The following is a 20,685-nucleotide window of genomic DNA, read 5'->3' on the forward strand; positions in this document are numbered from 1 at the left end:
ACATTAAGCAGTGAAAGTCTGTTCTGCGAGTCTTTGGGTCATTTTCTGGGTTATTTACACTGATGTGGATTTTATCTAAGTGTATTCATGGTAGTAAGTGAGGTAAGGATCTTTCTACTCTGCCATCTTCCCTGGAAGTCCCCGTTCCACTCAACTTTGACCTCTCCTAATCTGATGACAGTCTATCAGAAAATGGCTCTCTTTCCAGCACCTTTTTTATTTTCCTTCAAAGTCCTGCTGTGGCTTAATGGCCTTAGCTTTTTCAGAGTTTGTATCTTTCTCATCGGGATACCACAGTTGATGAGATGGGCTCTAGCTCCCAACCGCTCCCCACTCTCGCCGCTCCTGATGAGCCCTTGTTACCCTCCCAGGCCAACAGTTACCTTGCTCCACCTGCCCCCAAATAAGGATTTTTATCACCTGCTTAAAGCACTTCCACATTTCAGATTTCACACAAAGGGGTTCAGAATCCTGGGAATCAGTCCATGTTTTATTTTACAGTACATTCATATAAGTTCCTGCATTTCCAAGGTAACCAGATCACATTCAGGTTAGCACTGCTGGTAACAAAATTATACAACTACCCTGGCTTCAAAAACAAGATAGGATGATACACATTAATATCTGTTTCCCTTTAATACTGTAGAAGACAATACCTCACAAAAATAAAATCACATGCCTTTTACAATCCAGTGTGAAGGCATATTTATGTTAAAAGAAACCATTTTAGACATGTGGAGAAGAAGAGTTTCAAAGCTTAAGATATCTAAAATGTCCCCCCAGTGCCATCTGTCTCTTCTGTCAGCTGGCACATTCAATATCAATGCCTTGGGAAGAGAGTGACAGAGGAAAGCAAGGGACCATTTAGCTCTGAAACTCATGGCTTCTTAGGCTACTTCTGTAAAAACTACTTAAATAACCTAAAATGCTAAAAAGAGTTAATATTAACAAGGGATGGTAATACAGGAAGCACCTGGAGAAAATTCCTCCAGTAACTGAGGGGAAATAGAAGCTGCAGACATTTCACAAAAATGGAAAACTGTATTACATCCAGTAATACATTAAGTTTTGAAAATACACTTTCACTTTACAAAAAGACCATGATCCATGTTCTAGTCTTGAATCTGTTCATAAAAAGAGCCACAGCCTCCATCTGCAATATTTTCTGTAGGCATCATTACCATCAAAGAGTGACCAATATCCCAACCCTTGAAGAATATAACAAGCCAAACTGAGCTATAATAAAGGCTAGAATGAATTAGGTAGGAGAAAATTCAGATGTGTGAGAAGTAGAAGTTAAATTCATTTGGGTCATTTTTTCTAGATAAAAAAGGTTAGAAAATGTTTTGGACCCAGGTCCAACATAGCTGGAATGATAAGTTGTTGAAAATGCAAGCCCCCATCCAGAAACCACGTGCTTAATGTAGCACCCTTCTCCCGGAAGTTCAATGTGCTTTTGTATTATTACCAATTCATTACATAATGAAGTACATGATTCAGAATATACTTGGACTTATTGTTAATTCCAATGTCTAAAGAGTTCCTGCCACTTGCTGCCAAGAAATTTTTGAGTCCTTCACTTATTAGGTTATAAATGGAATTTATACTTATATTTTCTGACCCCAATAGAAACACCACCCCTTTCAAGGCTCAAATATATGATGGAAGAGGGAATAAGACACTTAGTAAGAAAGCCTCAAAACATACAATGAAAAACCAGAGCCAGTGCATGTTACAACCCCTGAAGACAGCCCCCAGCAGCAGGGTGAGCAAGGGGAGCAGTGATGTTTTTGAAACCAGAGTGACTTGTAACTAACTGCCTAACAGTAAAATCACACAGTAAAATGCAGAATAAGTCAACAAATAGCCAAGGTTTACATTATATCTATAAATAAGTTTTATGCTTTAAAAAAAATTGCAATGCACTCCAAAAAAATTTTTCAGATAATTCATGTACAACAGAAGGCACTGTTATCCGCATAAATCCATTGATTCTGCATGGCAAAAACCTGAGACGTGCAATTCAATCCTTTAAATCCACCTTGGTCATTCATCCTTTGGAGAATATGATTTGTCCTTTTCAATCCACTGATTTTGTTCTTCTTTAATTTCATACATTACAGTAGCTGCTTAGAATATATATTTCAGGGTGAGAAAGGTCAAAGGGGAAGAGGGAGTGGATAAATGTGCTGCCCAATGTCAGTTATCCGGCACAGCAGCAGGGTGCTGAAAAGCAGCCCACTGTCATCCTCCCCTTGACCTTCACATTCCCCCCGGTGAAGGAAAACATAGTGATGACATTCGGTAGGCTGATGTTCCTTCTTTCAGTTGTTGCTGGGCACAGTCCCAAAGTTAAATGCGGAGAGGACTCCTTTGTTTTCAAACGTGAAGCCTCCCTGTTGTTCAATCTTCTTCTTGGCCTCTAGTATTTGTCAAGAGAAAGGGAGGGGACAAAATTAGAGTATTTAAGGTGACAAAGTTGGAAATAACCTAAAATGAGCTAGATTTATTTATACTTAGCATTGTGAAGGACTGTGACTTATGATATTAGTTATCCTGCCCAACCAAGCATTAGCCTTTTTTGGTTTTAATTCTAGTGTAGTTACTATACAGTGTTCTATTAGTTTCAGGTGTATAATACAGTGATTTAACACTTCCACACAACACTCACTGCTCATCAAGGTAAGTATATTCCTGAACTCTTTCACCTATTTTGCCCACTCCCCACCCCCGCACCTCCCCTCTGGTAACCATCTGTTTGTTCTCTTTAGTTACGAGTGGGTTTTTTGGTTTGTCTCTCTTTTTTTCCCCTTTGTCCATGTGTTTCTTAAATTTCGCATATGAGTGAAATCATATGGCATTTATCCTTCTCTGACTGGCTTATCTTCCTTGGCATTATACTCTCTAGATCCATCCGTATTGTTGCAAATGACAGGATTTCATTCTTATTTATAGCTGAATAATATTCCATTGTACATATATATACACAATTTCTTTATCCATTCACCTATTGATGGACACCTGGGCTGCTTCTATCAATTGGCTATTGTAAATAATAATAGCAATAAACACAGGGGTGTGTGTGTGTGTGTATATATATATATATACATACATATATATATGTATACATATATATACACACATACATATATACATACATATATATACACACATACATATATACACACACATACATGTACATATACATATACATATCTTTGATTAGTGTTTTTGTATTCCTTATAGCTAAATACCCAGTAGTGCAATTACTGGATCATATGGTAGTTCTATTTTTCACTTTTTGAGGAACCTCCATACTGTCTCCCACAGTGGCTGCACCAATTTGCATTCCCATCAACAGTGCACAGGGTTTCCTTTTTCTCTACATCCTTGACAACACTTGTTGTTTCTTGTGTTTTTTATTCTAGCCAGTCTGATAGGTGTAAGGTGATCTCTCATCATGCTTTTGATTTGCAATTCTCTGATGATGAGTGATGTTGAGCATCTTTTTACATTGTCTGTTGGCCATCTGGATATCTTCTTTGGACAAATGTCTGTTCAAGTGTTCTGACCATTTTTTAAATGGGTTGTTTTCTGGGTGTTATGTTGTATGAATAACTTACACTAACCATTTACTGGACTGTCATTTGCAAATCTCTTTCCCATTCAGTAGGCTTTTAGTTTTGTTGGTTGTTTCCTTTGCTGTGCAGAAGTTTTTATCATGATGTAATCCCAACAGTTTATTTTTGCTTTTGTTTCCCTTACCTCAGGAAACTGATCTAGAGAGACGTTGTTATAGCTGATGTCAGAAAAATTACTGCCTGTGCTCTCTTCTGTAAGTTTATGGTTCCAGGTCTCACATTTATGTCCTTAATATATTTTGAGTTTATTTTTGTATATGGTGTAAGAAAGTGGTCCACTTTTCCCAAAACCATTGAAGAGACTCTGTTCTATTGCATATTCTTGCCTCCTTTGTCACAGATTTACTGGCCATATAATTATGCGTTTATTTATGAGCTTTCCATTCTTGATCTTGATGTGTGTGTCTATTTTTGTGCCAGTACCATACCGTCTTGATTACTACAGCTTTGTAATATACCTTGGAATCTAGGATTGTGATACCTCCAGTTTTTTTCTTTTTCAAGACTGCTTTGATTATTTGGGGTCTTCTGTGGTTCATACAAATTTTAAGACTGTTTGTTCTAGGGGCACATGGGTGGCTCAGTTGGTAAGCGTCCGACTTCAGCTCAGGTCATGATCTCACAGTTCACAAGTTTGAGCCCTGCATCGGGCTCTATGCTGACAACTCAGAGCCTGGAACCTGCTTCAGATTCTGCGTCTCCCTCTCTTTCTGCACCTCCCCTGCTCCCTTTCTCTCAAAAATAAATAAAACATTTAAAAAAGACTTAAAAAATAATTTAAAAAAAGATTGTTCTAGTTCTGTGAAAACTACTGTTGGTACTTTGATAGGGATTGCCTTAAATCTGTAGATTGCTTTGAGTAGTATGGACTTTTTAACAACATTCTTCCAATGTTTTATACTTTTCAAACTATAGGTCTTTTACCTTCTTGGTTAAGTTTATTCCTAGGTATTTTACTCTTTTTGGTGTGATTGTAAATGGGATTGTTTTCTTAATTTCTCTGACATTTCATTATTAGTGTATACAAATGCACCAGTTTTCTGCATGTTGATTTTGTATCCCGCGACCTTAATGAACTCATTTATCAGTTCTAGTAGGTTTTCAATGGAGACTTTACGTTTTCTATGTATACAATCCCCATGTTATCTGCAAATAGTGAAAGTTTTACTTCCTCCTTATGAATTTGGATGCCTTTATCCCTTTTTGTCTCAAGCTGTGGCTAGAACTTCCAGTACTATGTTGAATAAAAGTGGTGAGAGTGGACATCCTTGTCTTGTTCCTGATCTTAGAAGAAAAACTGTTTTTCACCATTCAGTCTGATGTTAGCTGTGGGTTTTTCACATGTAGTCTTTATTATATTGAGCTATGTTCCATCTACCACTTTGTTGAATGTTATTATCATGAATGGATGTTGTACTTTGTCAAATGTTTTTTCTGCGTCTACTGAAATGATCATATGGTTTTTATACTTTCTCTTATTAATGTGATATATCACATTGGTTGATTTGCAAGTATCGAACCACTCTTGCATCCTGGGAATAAATCTCACTTGATTGTGATGAATGATTTTTTTAACATAGTGTTGGATTTAGTGTGCTAATATTTTGTTGAGGATTGTTGAATCTGTCTTCACCAGAGATATTGGCCCAGTAAGTTCTTTTTGTGGTATCTTTATCTGGTTTTGGTATCAGAGTAATGCTGCCCTCATAGAATGAATTTGGAAGTTTTGCCTCCTCTTCTATTTGTTTGTAAAGTTTAAGAAGAATAGGTATTAACTCTTCTTTAAATGTCTGGTAGAATTCACCTGGGAAGTCATGTGGTCCTGGACTTTTGTTTGTTGGGAGTCTTTTGATTACTGATTCAATTTCATTGCCAGTAACTGATCTGTTCAAATAGTCTATCTCTTCCTGGTTCAGTTTTTGGAGAACTGGTTCAGTACTGGCAATGTTTCTAAGAAGTTATCCATTTCTTATAGGTTGTCCAATTCATTGGCATATAATTTTTCACAATATTCTCTTACAATCCTTTGTATTTCTGTGGTGTTACTTCTCTTTCATTTCTGATTTTGAGTCCTCTCTTTCTCTCTCTGATGGGTACAGCTAAAGGTTTGTTAATTTTTGTTGATCTTTTCACAGAACCAGCTCCTGGTTTTATTGATCTATTGTTTTTCAGTTTCTATATCATTTATTTCTGCTCTAATCATTATTATTTCCTTCCTTCTGCTAGTTTGGGGATTTGTTCTTTTTTTCTTGTTTCCTCGGGTGTAAGGTTAAGATTTTTCTTGTTTCTTGAAGTAGACTGGTATCATTATTATCTTCTCTGTTGAGAATGACTTTTGCTGCTCCCAACAATCTTTGACCACTGTGTTTTCATTTTCATTTGTCTCCATGTATCTTTTTATTTCTTCTTTGATTTCTTGGTTGACTCATTCATTGTTTAGTAGCATGTTATTTAATCTCCATGTACTTGTGTTCTTTCCAGGTTTTTTCTTGTGGTTCATTTCTACTTTCATAGCATTCTGCTCAGAAAAGATGCATATGACTTCAATCTTTTTGAATTTGTCAAAACTTGTTTTGTGGCCTGATACGTGATCTACTGTGGACAATGTTTCATGTGCAGTTGAAAAAATGTGTATTCTGCCGTTTAAGGACAGAATGTTCTGAATATATCTGTTAAATCCATCTGATCCAGTACGTCCTTCAAAGCCATTATTTCCATCTTGATTTTCTGTTTGGATATCTCTTCTTTGATATAAGGAGGGGGGGGGGTCTTGGAGTCCCTTCCTATTACTGTATTACTATCAGTTAATAACAAATAAAGGAACTAATTGTTTCATGTATTTGTGTGGTCCCATGTTGGGTGCATAAATATTTACAATTATTTTATCTTCTTATTGTTCCCTTTAAAATTATGTAGGGTCCTTTCTTTGTCTCTTGTTAAGTCTTTGTTTTAACATCTATTTTGTCCAATATAAATATTGCTACCCTGGTTTTCTTTTTGCTTCCATTTGCATGATAACTGTTTTTCCTTCAGTCTGCACATGCCTTTGGGTCTGAAATGAGTCTCTTGAAGGCAGCATATAGATGGGTCTTGTTTTTTCATCTGTTCCATCACCCTCAGTCTTTGACTAGAGAATTTATTCCATTTATTTTTTAGGGTTTTTTTTTAATGTTTTATTTATTTTTGAGACAGAGAGAAACAGAGCATGAGCAGGGGAGGGGCAGAGAGAGAGCGAGACACAGAATCCAAAGCAGGCTCCAGGCCCTGAGCTCTCAGCACAGAGCCCGATGCAAGGTTCAAACTCACAAACCACGAGATCATGACCTGAGCCGAAGTCGGACACTTAACCGACTGAGCCACCCAGGTGCCCCTAGTCCATTTGAAGTAATTATTTATAGGTATGTATTTATTGCCATTTTGTGACTTGTTTTGTGGTTATTTTTGTAGTTCTTCTCCATTTCTTTCTTCCCTTGCTCTCTTCCCTCCCCATAAGCTGGCTTTCTTTAGTGATACACTTGGATTCCTTTCTCTTTATTTTTTGCATATTACTGGTTTTGATTTGTGGTTACCATTAGGTTTGCATATAACATCTGCTATATATAGCAGTCTATGTTAAGTTGATGGTCACTTAAGTTTGAAACCATTCTTTAGTCCTGTCCTTCCCCCCCCCCGCCCCACCCGCATATATTAGGTATATGGTGTCATACTTTATATCCTTTTGTGAGTCTTTTACTGGTATTTACAGATATAGTTATTTTTACTTCTTTTGTGTGCTTCCTACTTTTATTACTCATGGTTTTTGTTTTCCACTAAAAGAGTCCCCTTTAACATTTCTTGTAGTGCTGGTTTAGTGGTCATGAATTTCTTTAACTTTTGTTTGTCTGGGAACCTCTTTATCTCTCCTTCTATTCTGCATGATAGCCTTGCTGGATAGAATATTATTGGTTACAGATTTTTTTCCTTCCACCACTCTAAATATATCTTGTTGCTCACATCTGGCCTGCAAAATTTCTGCTGAAAAATCCACTGATAGCCTTGTACATAACTTTCTCCTTCTCTGTTGCTGCTTTTAAAATTCTCTTTGTCACTACTTTTTGCCATCTTAATTACTATGTATCTTGGAATGGACCTCCTTTGGTTGTTTTTGTTGGGAAATCTCTGTACCTCCTGGATCTGGATTTGTTTTCTTCCCCAGATTGGGGAAGCTTTCAGCTATTATTTCTTCAAATGAACTTTCTGCCCCCTTTGCTCTCTTCTTCTGGCATCCCTATAATGTGAATGTTATCAAACCTGATGGAGTCACTGAGTTCCCTAAGTCTATTCTCATTTTGCATAATTTGTCTTCCTCTCACCCGCTCACCTTAATTTCCATTATTCTGTCCTCCAGGTCACCGATCCATTCTGTTTCCTCTAGTCTACTATTTATTCCACTTACAGTAATTTTAATTTCAATTTATCATGTTCTTCATCTCTGACTGGTTCTTTTTCAATGTTTTCTCTTTGTTAAAAATCCTCCACTGTTACTTCAAGTCCAGCAAGTATCTTTATGACCATTACTTTAATTTCTCTATCAAGCATATTACTTATCTCTGTTTGGCTTAGGTGTCTTGCTATTGTTTTTTTCCTTTTCTTTCATTTGGGACATATTTCTCTCATTTTGTGTAACTTTCTGTGTTTCTCTGTGTTAGGAAAGTCAGCTACATCTCTTGCTCTTGAAAGTAGTGGGTAGAGCATGGCATGCAGTTTTAACAAGGTGGTGCCAGTCCTCTGCCAGAGGGGATGTGTCTCTGCCCCGGAGACCATGGCTGGCCAGACCGATCTGCAAAGCATGCAGAGGCAGGGTGCACAGTGTGTGTGTGTTGGTTTTTTTTTTAATTTACATCTAAGTTAGCACATAGCACAACAATTTCAGGAGTAGATTCCTTAGTGCCCCTTACCCATTTAGCCCATCCCCCCTCCCACAACCCCTCCAGTAACCCTCTGTTTGTTCTCCATATTTAAGAGTCTCTTATGTTTTGTCCCTCTCCCTGTTTTTATATTTTTGCTTCTCTTCCCTTGTGTTCATCTGTTTTGCATCTTAAAGTCCTCATATGAATGAAGTCATATGATATTTGTCTTTCTCTAATTTCGCCTAGCATAATACCCTCTAGTTCCATCCATGTAGTTGCAACTGGCAAGATTTCATTCTTGATTGCTGAGTAATACTCCATTGTGTGTGTGTGTGTGTGTGTGTGTGTGTGTGTGTACACACACACACACACACACACACACACACACACACCCCACATCTTCTTTATCCATTTATCCATCGATGGACATTTGGGCTCTTTCCATACTTTCGTTATTGTCAATAGTGCTGCTATAAACACTGGGGTGCATGCGTCCCTTCGAAACAGCACACCTGTATCTCTTGGATAAATACCTAGCAATGCAATTGCTGGGTTGTAGGGTAGTTCTATTTTTGGATTTTTGAGGAACCTCCATCCTGTTTTCCAGGGTGGCTGCACCAGTTTGCATTCCCACCAGCAGTGCAAAAGAAATCCTTTCTCTGCATCCTTGCCAATATCTGTTGTTGCCTGAGTTGTTAATGTTAGCCATTCTGACAGGTGTGAGGTGGTATCTCATGGTGGTTTTGATCTGTATTTCCCGGATGATGAGTGATGTTGAGCATTTTTTCACGTGTCAGTTGGCCATCTGGATGTCTCTGGAGAAGTGTCTATTCATGCCTTTTGCCCATTTCTTCACTGGATTGTTTTTGGGGTGTTGAGTTTGATAAGTTCTTTATAGATTTTGGACACTGGAGCGCCTGGGTGGCTCAGTCAGTTAAGCGTCTGACTTCAGCTCAGGTCATGGTTTCACGGTTCGTGGGTTCGAATCCTGCACCGGGCTCTGTGCTGACAGCTCAGAGCCTGCAGCCTGCTTCGAATTCTGTGTCTCCCCCTCTCTCTGCCCCTCCCCTGTTTATACTCTGTTTCTGTCTCTCAAAAATAAATAAATATTAAAAAAATATATAGATTTTGGATGCTAACCCTTTGTCTGATATGTCATTTGCAAATATCTTCTCCCATTCCATTGGTTGCCTTTTAGTTTTGATGATTGTTTCCTTCACTGTGCAGAAGCTTTTTATTTTGATGAGGTTCCAATAGTTCATTTTTGTTTTTGTTTTCCTTTGCTCTGGAGATGTGTTGAGTAAGAAGTTGGTGTGGCCAAGATCAAAGAGGTTTTTGCCTGCTTTCTCCTCGAGGATTTTCCTGTCTTACATTTAGGTCTTTTATCCCCTTAGTTTATTTTTGTGTATGGTGTAAAAAAGTGGTCCAGGTTCACGTAACAGCATGTTGCTGTCCAGTTTCCCCAGCAACATTTGCTGAAGTGACAGTCTTTTTTTCCATTGGATATTCTTTCCTGCTTTGTCAAAGATTAGTTAGCCATACATTTGTGGGTCCATTTCTGGGTTTTCTATTCTGTTCCACTGATCTGAGTGTCTGCTTTTGTGCCAGATCTGTTCGTGTTATCTTGATGATTACAGCTTTATAATACAGCTTAAAGTCCGGGATTGTGATGCCTCCTGCTTTGGTTTTCTTTTATCAAGATTGCTTTGGCTCTTCGGGGTCTTTTCTGGTTCCATACAAATTTTAGGATTGTTTGATCTAGCTCTGTGAAGAATGCTGGTGTTATTTTGATAGGTATTGCAATGCATATGTAGATTTCTTTGAGTAGTATTAACATTTTAACAATATTTGTTCTTCCTATCCAGGAGCATGGAATCTTTTTCCATTTTTTTGTGTCTTCTTCAATTTCTTTCATAAGCTTTCTATAGTTTTCAGTGTATAGATTTTTCACCTCTTTGGTTAGATTTATTCCTAGGTATTTTACGGTTTTTGGTGCAGCGTGCACAGTTTTAATAAGGTTCTTGCGTCCTCCACAGGTGACCAGCTGCCACTGCTGGGACTGAGACCCCACAATGCGCACAGTAGAGAGGCATGGTGTTGGCAGTTTGCAATGGTCTTCTAGGCAAGGGGGCCCACAGCACCAGAACTGAGGCAGACCCAGCTAAAAAGGATGGGGCATAGTATAAGCAAATTAGGTAGTGAATGCCGGCTCCAGGCTGGTTCCTGCAGGTGTCTGAGTGTTTATGCCGGAGGGCAAGGAAGGGAAATGGCACCCACCAGCTCCTTGTTCCTGGAGGAGTCTTCCAGCAATCTCAGTCTCTCTGGGACACAAAGATTAGTAAATAATTTCCCTCTTGTATGCCCCGGGCATTTTTCAAAGTACTGCTTCTATTCTGTGTTTCTGCAGGCTGTTGGCTGTGCTGTGTCTTTAAAGGGATGCGGACTCAGTTTCCTATCACCCTCCAGACTCTCCCAGAACTGAACCTGCTGTCAGAACTCATGAAATTTGGTCCCTCTGGTTTCCAAAGCCAAACGTTATAGGGATTCATCTTCCCATGCAAGCTCGCACCATGATGCTCTGTTCTCTCTCTTCTCCACACCTGCGGATCCCTCCCCTCCAGTGGACAGACCCGTAGTCCATTTAGCTCCCCACTGCATCTCCACTCTTCTATCTTCTCTGATGTGGACTCTTCTCTACAGTTAGTTGTAGAGTTTGTTCTGCCGTCTCTGGGTCATTTTCCGGGTTATTTACCCTGATGTGAGTGTTACCTAGTTGTATCTGTGGGATGACGTGAGCTCAGGATCCACCCATTTCACCACCTTCCCTGGAAGTCCCTGAGTATCAGCTTTTAATAGGGCTATGTCAGTAAGTAGTTATGTTTACTATTACAGAAAAACTGCTAAAAATGAACAAAATGGAAAAACTTTACCTCCCCCAACTTCCAGGAAAAATGACAAAATGAAAAGGTGCAAAGTGGTTTTTTTAATAGTTCTATAGGCTACTGCTGAAAGTGTACCCAGAATTCTCCTGATACAGACTCTGTGCAGGGCTGACAAGAGAACTCTATGCAGAAGAACTTAGGTTCTAAATTCCAGGTGCCTATTCCATGTTTTCCACTAAAGTATTTTTGTAATTACAAATTTTTTTCCACTGATTTTCTAGGAGTGACCATAATAATGTCTGCATAGAACAATTTCTCCAAGTCAAAAACTGAAAATCAACAAGAATCACTAACATGTAAATCCCAGCAAAAGAAATGAAGAGTGTTTCTTTTCCAGGAAGACAAGCTCCTTATAAGAATTCATGAAGTGAACTGGCTCCAAAACAGAGGGTAAGTACATGAATACCACCACCACTAAAAGACACCTATTAATGCACAGGGTTTTGCCGAGCTAAGATATCATGATCAGTGATTAAAAAAAAAAAAAAAAAAATCATACAATAATAATTGTCTTGAAAGGCTGGCCTCTAACAATTTTTAAAACAGTCTTTATGTGCCACAAGGCTCATTAAGAAGGTAAGAAGGTTGCTCAATAAGACTGACTACTGGCACGCTGATGCCCTCCAATCTGGGAATGCAGCTGGCTGACCTGCTACTGTCCTCCGGTGCTCTGCCAGGGTATACACCTCCTGCAGCGCCCTCCTCTGGTCCTCACTGAGCGGTGCCATCAGCAGCTGGTACCAGGCAGCATCCCGATTCTGCACAGCTGTTGCATTTGGGGAGTGTGTAGAAGAAGAAAAAGATAAGAGTCTAGTGAAAATTATCATTACAGAGAACAAAAGTACATGATCAAATTACAATGAAATGATTGCAGAAATTAAGAGACAAACTTATTCCAGCAAAGGATTATTTCTGAGTACCCACTCCATATCTAACCATGTGGGGCTATCAGAGGAAAGTTAGGACATTGCAAATCTCTGTGTTGCCCAGTTCTCGACCTCCTTCACCATCTCTTCCTCCTGGGGTTTTACTATGCTCCCTAAAATCCAGATCTTGGCAAACACCTCTACTCACATGCTACCATGTTCCGCCAGATTTTCCCAGTACCTGCAGTTTCGGCTTCACTCCCACACCAAGAACTCAAGTTGGTGCTTGAGGCAAAACCATGCTCTAAGCCTCCCAGATTTTTCCATTTGGACATCTCACCACTACTAAAACCAAACTTAACATCTAAACTGATTTTGGACAGATCCCAAAACAATTTTTAAACCAAAGGAAATAAAGAATTTAGAGAAAATATCTAAAAATTTAGGGAGTAAAGACATACTTAGCAGAGCTTGTGTAAAAATTTGATATTCATCCACACTATTGTCAAGGTCAAGTGGAGTGCTGAATCCCTCAAGGGCAGTTTCTTCCAACACTTCTTCATCCCAGTCATCCTCCTCCTCCTCCTCATCTTCACCTCTTCCGTTATTCGACTGCATTGCTTGAGCGGTTACATTCGTCTCCTCTTCATCACTTGAAATCTCCTCTGGCAATCCATTAATTATTTAAAAAGAATCAGAACACAAAAGGACAAAACATAAAATTCCACAGAACAAAAATTATAAAATGACATTCTGGAAATGGAAAAACTACCGCCTATTTTTACATGAAATTCTAAAAATAAAACTTTATAGTTTGTTAAATTGAAAATGACTTTAGAGGCACCTGGGTGGCTCAGTCAGTTAAGCATCCAACTTCAACTCAGGTCATGATCTCATAGTTCATGAGTTCTAGCCCCGCATCAGGCTCTGTGCTGACAGCTCAGAGCCTGGAGCCTGCTTCAGATTCTGTGTCTTCTCCTCTCTCTGCCCCTCCCTGCTCACACTCTTTCTCTCTCTCAAAACTAAATAAACATTTAAAAAAAAAAAATGACTTTATACTCCTCACTGAAAACAATTTCCAAGTAACCCTAAATCTATAGTCCACTGGACATTACTACTGTTTTGCTATGGCTGTCTCATATTTATATAAAAATGCTAATTAATCAGAGTCCCAAATTTTTTGTCAAAAAAAAAAATTGTGCAGTCAGTGCATTTTTTTTTAATGTTTATTTTTGAGAGAGAGAGAGAGTGCAAGCAGGGGAGAGGCAGAGAGAGAGGGAGATACAGAATCCAAAGCAGGCTCCAGGGTCTAAGCTGTCAGCACACAGCCTGATACAGGACTCCAACTCACGAACCGCAAGATCATGACCTGAGCCGAAGTCGGACACTTAACTGACTGGGCCACCCAGGCACCCCAGTGCACGTGTTTTAAGTAACAATGAGTTCCCACTGAGAATTTGGGTCTCTCAACAGTTAATTCAGTTGATTACAAACTACTCAGAAGTGTGCAAATGAGGTCATTTCTGCTAATAGAAACATAAAAATACAGAAATAAAGAAAAAATAGCTACATGTGTGTTGAAAAGTGGAAAGCTGAATTGCATATCACCATGGTTTCTGTTTCTATGTTCAGGGCCGATCTGTTCTAAGCAGTTAGCCCAATATTATAAATAACTGGAAGATAGTAAATGCACAACAAAATCAACCCAAGACGGAAAAACCTAGAGTAAAACCCAAACCAGGCAGTATTATTCCAAAACTGTTTCTATAAAACATACCACACTAAAGCACCTGAATTAAATGGCAAAGTACTTTTAGGGATAAGGCGAGAAACAGAAGTTTTGATCATACACACACACACACACACACATATATATGTATATATGACACATATATATGACAAAGATAGCAAGAAATACCTTTCCTAATTAGTCATTCTATACTTCAGCACAAATTGAACAGGAAAGTCTGGAAAATTACCAGAAATTTTTTCTCACACATTAGTTATAAGCCAACAGTTTACAAAACAAAAAATTAGAACTGAAAAAAAGAATTCTATAATTGTTGGCCTATACTTAGCAAAAGAATAAAAACCCTTCTAGTAAAGATGTCCTACATAGAATTCAGGAAAGCAAATTAGATCAGAAGTTGTGCTCTATGTTAGGAGTTAAAGAGTACCATTCCTCGTACCCAAACTAGGATGATGCTAATTAAATGCAAAATGTTTAAATCTACACTTGTATGTTTTACATGAAACATTCTGATTTTTCTCATTTAAAGAAATTCTGTTAACAGATATCATAAGTTTCTCAAATTCCACATATGAGTGAAAACGTAACAGAAGACCATGGGGGAAGGGAAGGAAACAAAAAATAGTTACAAATGGAGAGGGAGACAAACATAAGAGACTCTTAAATACAGAGCACAAACTGAGGGTTGATGGAAGCAGGGGGATGGGGAAAATGGGTGATGGGCACTGAAGAGAGCACTTGTTGGGATGAGCACAGGGTGTTGTATGTAAGAGATGAATCATGGGAATCTACTCCTGAAGCCAAGAGCACACTGTATGCTAGCTAATTTGACAATAAATTATATGAAGGAAGGGAGGGGAAGGGAAGGGGAAGAAATTCTGCTTTTAACCTGAAGAGGGAAAACTCCATTTGGAGTTGGATATGGTTACTTCCTGCACCCAAGCAAGTAGTTTTGCAATTATCATCAAATAAAGATCTAATATCCTTGACTCTAACAATCTCACTCTGTCAATTAAGCAAATAACCTTCATTTATGTACTTTACTCCAAATTTAATAATATGTAAACCATAAGTTTCTCCCAATTACAATTTTTAAGAACCATTAAAAAAAAAAACAGCAGGCATTCTATTAATCTGTTATACTGATACTTCCGTTAACTAATGGTTCATTGAATTCATGCTGCCGACTTCACAGAGACTATTGGCACAAACAAGAAAATGAAATACTGGTTCCTAACTCATTGTCAAAACTATGTGATTCTGTTATAAATGTATCTGAATTTCTCAGAGTTTAACAACATTCATTAAGCTCAATAATTATTTAAATGTCAAAAAATTAACAGATTTAAATTTACATTACAGGGTATGTCAACCAAACCCAAAATATTTGTTAAATGTGCAACAAGCCAAAGAATGTAACTGAATGATTCCAAATAGACTAAAATTCAGAGAAAATGCATGCTCAAATCAAAATCCATTCTAGCATTCATTACAATTAGAAGATTTTACCGTTTTCTTCCATATCAGCCTTCTCTGCTTTTGAGCGATCTTCCTGGTTTACCAGTTGTCTGGTAGCACAAACCTGCTTTAGGCCAAGGAAAAGGAAAAGAATTGAGGGTACAATCTGTCCCACCACAGCATCTACTGCAGGAGGTCGATTTTGCAATTCCAAAAGGATACTCAGTCCTATTATACACATCTTCCGGTCATGATGCCTACAAATCACAAAGAAAAAAAAGGTACTCATGAGAAATGGGGACAACTGAAGATTCTACAAGAAAAAATGGCCAAGGTGATTTTTAAGGTTCACTCAATGGAATTATACAGAGGGATCCTCCATCTTGTACTATGTGAAATCCTATATAAACCAAGTTTTGTAAACCAATTATCATCAAAGAGCTATAAAAGTCTGTAATCAATATGGTGAATTTTACTATAGTATCAATTTATAACTGATTTAAATGCTTTATCTGTGCCTTGGCATAACAAGTTCTACTAAAGCAGGAATACCTGTATTTGACAGCATAAAATTCCTATCCAATGGAAAAAAGGAAAAATTCAGACTGTGTCTTCATTAGATTGGTCTACAAGGTTTCTCAGCACATACACTGTATACTAACCCCCCAGTGCCAAAAGCTATTCAGAAACTCAGCATATAATAAGCAAGCTAAACTTAATGACTATAAGTAAATCAATTAAATATAGTCCGCTATAACATAGCATAAAATTTGATTCTGAAGGGAAAAAAAATTTTTTTAATGTTTATTTTTGAGAGAGAGGGAGAGACAAAGCACTAGCAGGGGAGGGACAGAGGGAGAGAGGGAGGCTGAATCCGAAGCAGATGAAATGATGAATATATTATAAGCTACTATTATTCGCATTGCTCTTTTTTTTTCCCCCCAAGCTGGGCGAACACCTCTATTAAGATCCTGAGCAAACACATGGCCTGGCCCCTGAGGAAACAGGGTGGCTTAGGTGAAGAGGCAGATGGTGCCATTGGCCCCTGAGAAAACCCACAGCTGGGGCCAGGGCGGAAAGCCACATCCAGTACACCCAGGTCGTGGCTCAGCACGTGTCCCCGCAGCACCTTCACAGGCACCAGCCGTTGGTTCTGCAGCAGGTCACTGCATACCATCCTATGGCAGACAATGACACTCCCGTGGTCAGAGCTAGATGTGAAGACCTGGTACCAGGTGTGGAAGGCCACAGCCCTTGGGTCCTCCTGTGGTGCCTCACCACCCTGTAAGGCTCACCAGAAAGGTCCAGATCAAACCACACCAGCTTGCTGTCATAGCTCTCACAGATGACCTTGTCCCCTGCAGGGTGCACTGCCAGGCTGGACACCCACTTACAGTTCGGTCTCAGCTTCTGGGTGAGCTCCTGGCACAGGAGACAGTAAAGGCAGATGCTGCACTCGAAAGTCACTAACACAAAGGACGGGACAGAGTAGAAGGTCACCCACGGCACCTGGCCATGGCTACAGAAGGGGGTCTGCCTGCAGCGCCAGCTCAGCTAGTGGATCAGCACCTGTGTGTGGCCTGCAGGGGCCAGGACCACAGCCAAGAAGTCCCCACACCCATGCCAGGTCAACAGGCTTCCCATGGCGGATGTGCAGCCACAGGTCCCCCCTGGCGTTTCTCCTCTGGGGCCTCCAGCCAGTAGGCAGGCTGAACGGCCGGCATCTCAGGTGGGATGAAGGCAGACAGCAGCTGGTCCTCTCTGCCCACCACCAGCTGGGTCCCCAAGGCCAGGATCAGTAGCAGCACCACGTCCTCTACAGCCACAGCCACCAGGCAGATGATGGGGTGAGTGTTCCAGCCAATACTCCTCAGCATACCCACAACGGGCACGGTCCTCGTGCAGCGGGTGGCAGCCACCTCCCAGAGTCATAGTAAGCCATTGTCAGAGCCTGAAGCCAGCCACTGGCCCTCTCCAGGATGACACTAAGGTGGTGGACAAGGTTGCTGGGGCCTCTAGAGACCAGGACCTGACATGCGAGGAAAGGCTGCGGGTCCTGCAGCTGGGACAGTTTGGTGACGAGGTCTTCAGGGTTCACATTCACCCTCACCTTGCACTGCCGTGGACACAGTAGAGGTCAAGGCAGCATGTGAAGCATTCCTGGAGGAAACAACTATACACAGGCACACCCCGCAGGTTCGGAAATTTGTGTGGCGGGAAGGTGGGCTTCCTCTCACCTGGCTCCCATTGCTCCCACACCTCTTCGCTGGGCAGATACGCAGGAGGTGGGCCGTAGAACTCAGTGTGACGCCGAGGACCAGCTTGGGACTGGGTATGTGTATCTTGTGCCCATCCGGCCCAACATCGGGGTCTTCCACACCCACAGGTTACTGAAGCTAGGGGTGGGGTTCTGGGGCCCGTGAAGCTGCATCTGGCCCATCTTAATGACATATGCCCCAAGTGAGAGACCCTCTCCTTCTCCACCAGGGATGGGATGAAGCTGTGCTTGTCAGCAGGTCAGCTGGTTACTGAGTGGAGCACCAGGTCCCCAGTGAAGAAGTCCAGCTCATACAGATCGAAGCTCATGTCCCCCAACTGGCCCCTCTGCAGCCACCATGCCAGGGCCACCTGCTCATCGGTCAGCCATAAGTCGTGCCCTGTCATCCAGTCCTGCATCATGCACCGGTAGTCAGGATCATCCATCTTGCGCAGAACCTGGTCCAGCTTGTCACGAGTACGCAGGGGCTTGTAGCTGTGCCTGCCATCCGTGCCCAATGCCCATGTCCACCATGTTCCAGATGTCCTCTGTCCTTGGGGAAGAGGTCCCGGCCTGCACCTGTGGCCCAGTGGTCTTCTCCATCACTGCTGATCCTATCTTCTCCCTCTGCCGAGTCATCTTCACTCCTGTCACTGCTAGAATCTTCCAAGCCTGAGAACGTGCTCTCTGTCAGAGAAGCGACAATCTCTGCCATCCTGGAGGCTAGGAGGAGGGGCACAGATCAAAGAGAACTCCACCAGCTCCAACTCCAGCTCTGGCTCCAGTGGCCGCTTCCCAGGCCGTGCCTGTGTCACCGCCACACGCCTGCCACACTACCCAGCCGGTCCCAGCCCACTGCATTGCCTGATTCAAGTTACTAAAGCCAAAGGAGTATATTATAACAGGAACTGCACTGGACCTGAGGATGCCCCCCAATAGGGGTGCACATTAGGTGTCAAGAGGATCACAGCAGGAAAGATGATTATCAAGTAGGACTCTAAAGAATCCAAGGAAGCATAAGCCAAGCCTGTCCAGTCTGTGCAATAGTAGAAATGGCCTTTCTACCTTTGGAAAACTGCTTCTAGATGCTAATAAAGAGAGAAGCATTCCAACTGCATAACTGTGAGTGACAAAGCTTCTGCTCCCTAAATCTTTGTCAGAGATAACTTCAAGCACAATTTTTTAAAGTATGTTCTTCCCTTCAAGTCTTTAATAAAAAATCTAAATCAATGACAAATTCCAGTATCCTACAAGTAGAAAAACTAGAATACACACAGCAGCTTGTTAGTATCTTCCCCCATACCTGTTCTGCCATGCTAATTCACACCTGTATCACTTGGCAGTGTCCTGACTACTCCTACTGGAATTCTCCTTCCTCAGCATTTCTAAATGGTATCATTTCTAAATGTTATCTTACAAAACTTAAAAAACAAAACACTAGTTGTATCTAATGTTTTAAACAAATTAATTGCAATCTAGCTCAAATTCTAGCATAACAATCACTAATAGGTATGGGGTCACTTGAGGTGAGCATGTACCTACTACTCGGCATCTCATTTTTCTTATGTTTGAGAAGTAGGAGAGTGCTTCACATGAAGACAAACTCTCGCACCAGGGAAGCACCCAAGCTACAACGAACAATCCTTCTTTCTGACCTCACATTTGAGAACAAGCTCCCTTGAGATCTGCAGAGTTCCAATATCCAATAACCTGAGCCAGTACATTTTTACCAGACTGGCATTTTCCTTAGAAACCTGACCCCATTTAGAATGTTTTTACCTATACACACTTAATAGTCATGGAACCTGCTGGACACTTAGTTCTCATTGCCTAAAGATCTAACGCTATCATGCAAGTAAAAAACAACTAGGGACAGACTATACCTAATTTTCAGAGCCTGCATTCTTTCCACTAGATTATACTACTGAAACACAGTTTAATTCTCTAAAAATTAAAATTTGTGTTTACAATGCACTAAAAATAATCCTTAAAAATGAAAATTACCTCTTTATATGCTATTTTACATTTTTAAAATCAATGTTCCAGAAACAGAAATGTAGAGTAAAATCCAAAAGACACATACCCAAGAAAACAATCCGTATCGTTCATCCACTGATTTATAAACTGTACAGTTAACGGTCCAGGATTGTGAGGCAACTGAATTTGTTCTAAAGTATGTAGCAGCAAATCAGGGTTGTAGTACAAGGCAGCAATGGCAACCTGAAGACACATGGTGCGGAGCTCACTAGTTTTCACTCCTCGGGTTAGTCTCTCCAAAACAAGTTGAACAAAGAGAGGAATGCACTAGAGAAAACAATAAAGAAGAGAGTCAGCCATACACACAGAAACCAGATAACTTTTATAGAAAGCAGTATGTTGGTAGAGAGTATTCTCAAATAAGATACCCTTAAGGACAATTAAACCTTTGCTTACCTTGTTCTTATGGTATTAAACAAATTTATATTCTCATAAAGCCCAGAGATTAAATGGCCAAAAAGAGGTCCTACAAAGGGCTAATATCCAAAATCTATAAAGAGCTCACCAAACTCCACACCCGAAAAACAAATAACCCAGTGAAGAAATGGGCAGAAAACATGAATAGACACTTCTCTAAAGAAGACATCCAGATGGCCAACAGGCACATGAAAAGATGTTCAACGTCGCTCCTTATCAGGGAAATACAAATCAAAACCACACTCAGATACCACCTCACGCCAGTCAGAGTGGCCAAAATGAAGAAATCAGGAGACTATAGATGCTGGAGAGGATGTGGAGAAACAGGAACCCTCTTGCACTGTTGGTGGGAATGCAAATTGGTGCAGCCGCTCTGGCAGGCAGTGTGGAGGTTCCTCAGAAAATTAAAAATAGACCTACCCTATGAC

General features: G+C 40.4%; 1 protein-coding gene and 1 pseudogene across 1 annotated transcript in view; both read right to left on the bottom strand.

The window, feature by feature from the left end:
- Window positions 1–477: 477 nt before the first annotated feature.
- IPO8 (importin 8) overlaps window positions 478–20,685 on the bottom strand; it is a 79,056-nt gene continuing 58,848 nt past the window's right edge. Inside the window, exons 21-25 of the mRNA XM_049625227.1 lie at window positions 19,887–20,107; window positions 15,598–15,803; window positions 12,800–13,003; window positions 12,122–12,238; window positions 478–2,422 (exon numbers count right to left, since the gene is read on the bottom strand). Coding sequence (XP_049481184.1) covers window positions 2,325–2,422; window positions 12,122–12,238; window positions 12,800–13,003; window positions 15,598–15,803; window positions 19,887–20,107 — 846 coding nt within the window. The 3' untranslated portion in view covers window positions 478–2,324. The remainder of the gene's footprint in view (window positions 2,423–12,121; window positions 12,239–12,799; window positions 13,004–15,597; window positions 15,804–19,886; window positions 20,108–20,685) is intronic.
- LOC125918267 (ribosome biogenesis protein BOP1-like) lies at window positions 15,830–18,664 on the bottom strand (annotated as a pseudogene).

This window comes from Panthera uncia, chromosome B4, assembly GCF_023721935.1.
Source record: "Panthera uncia isolate 11264 chromosome B4, Puncia_PCG_1.0, whole genome shotgun sequence".
Classification (NCBI taxonomy): domain Eukaryota; kingdom Metazoa; phylum Chordata; class Mammalia; order Carnivora; family Felidae; genus Panthera; species Panthera uncia.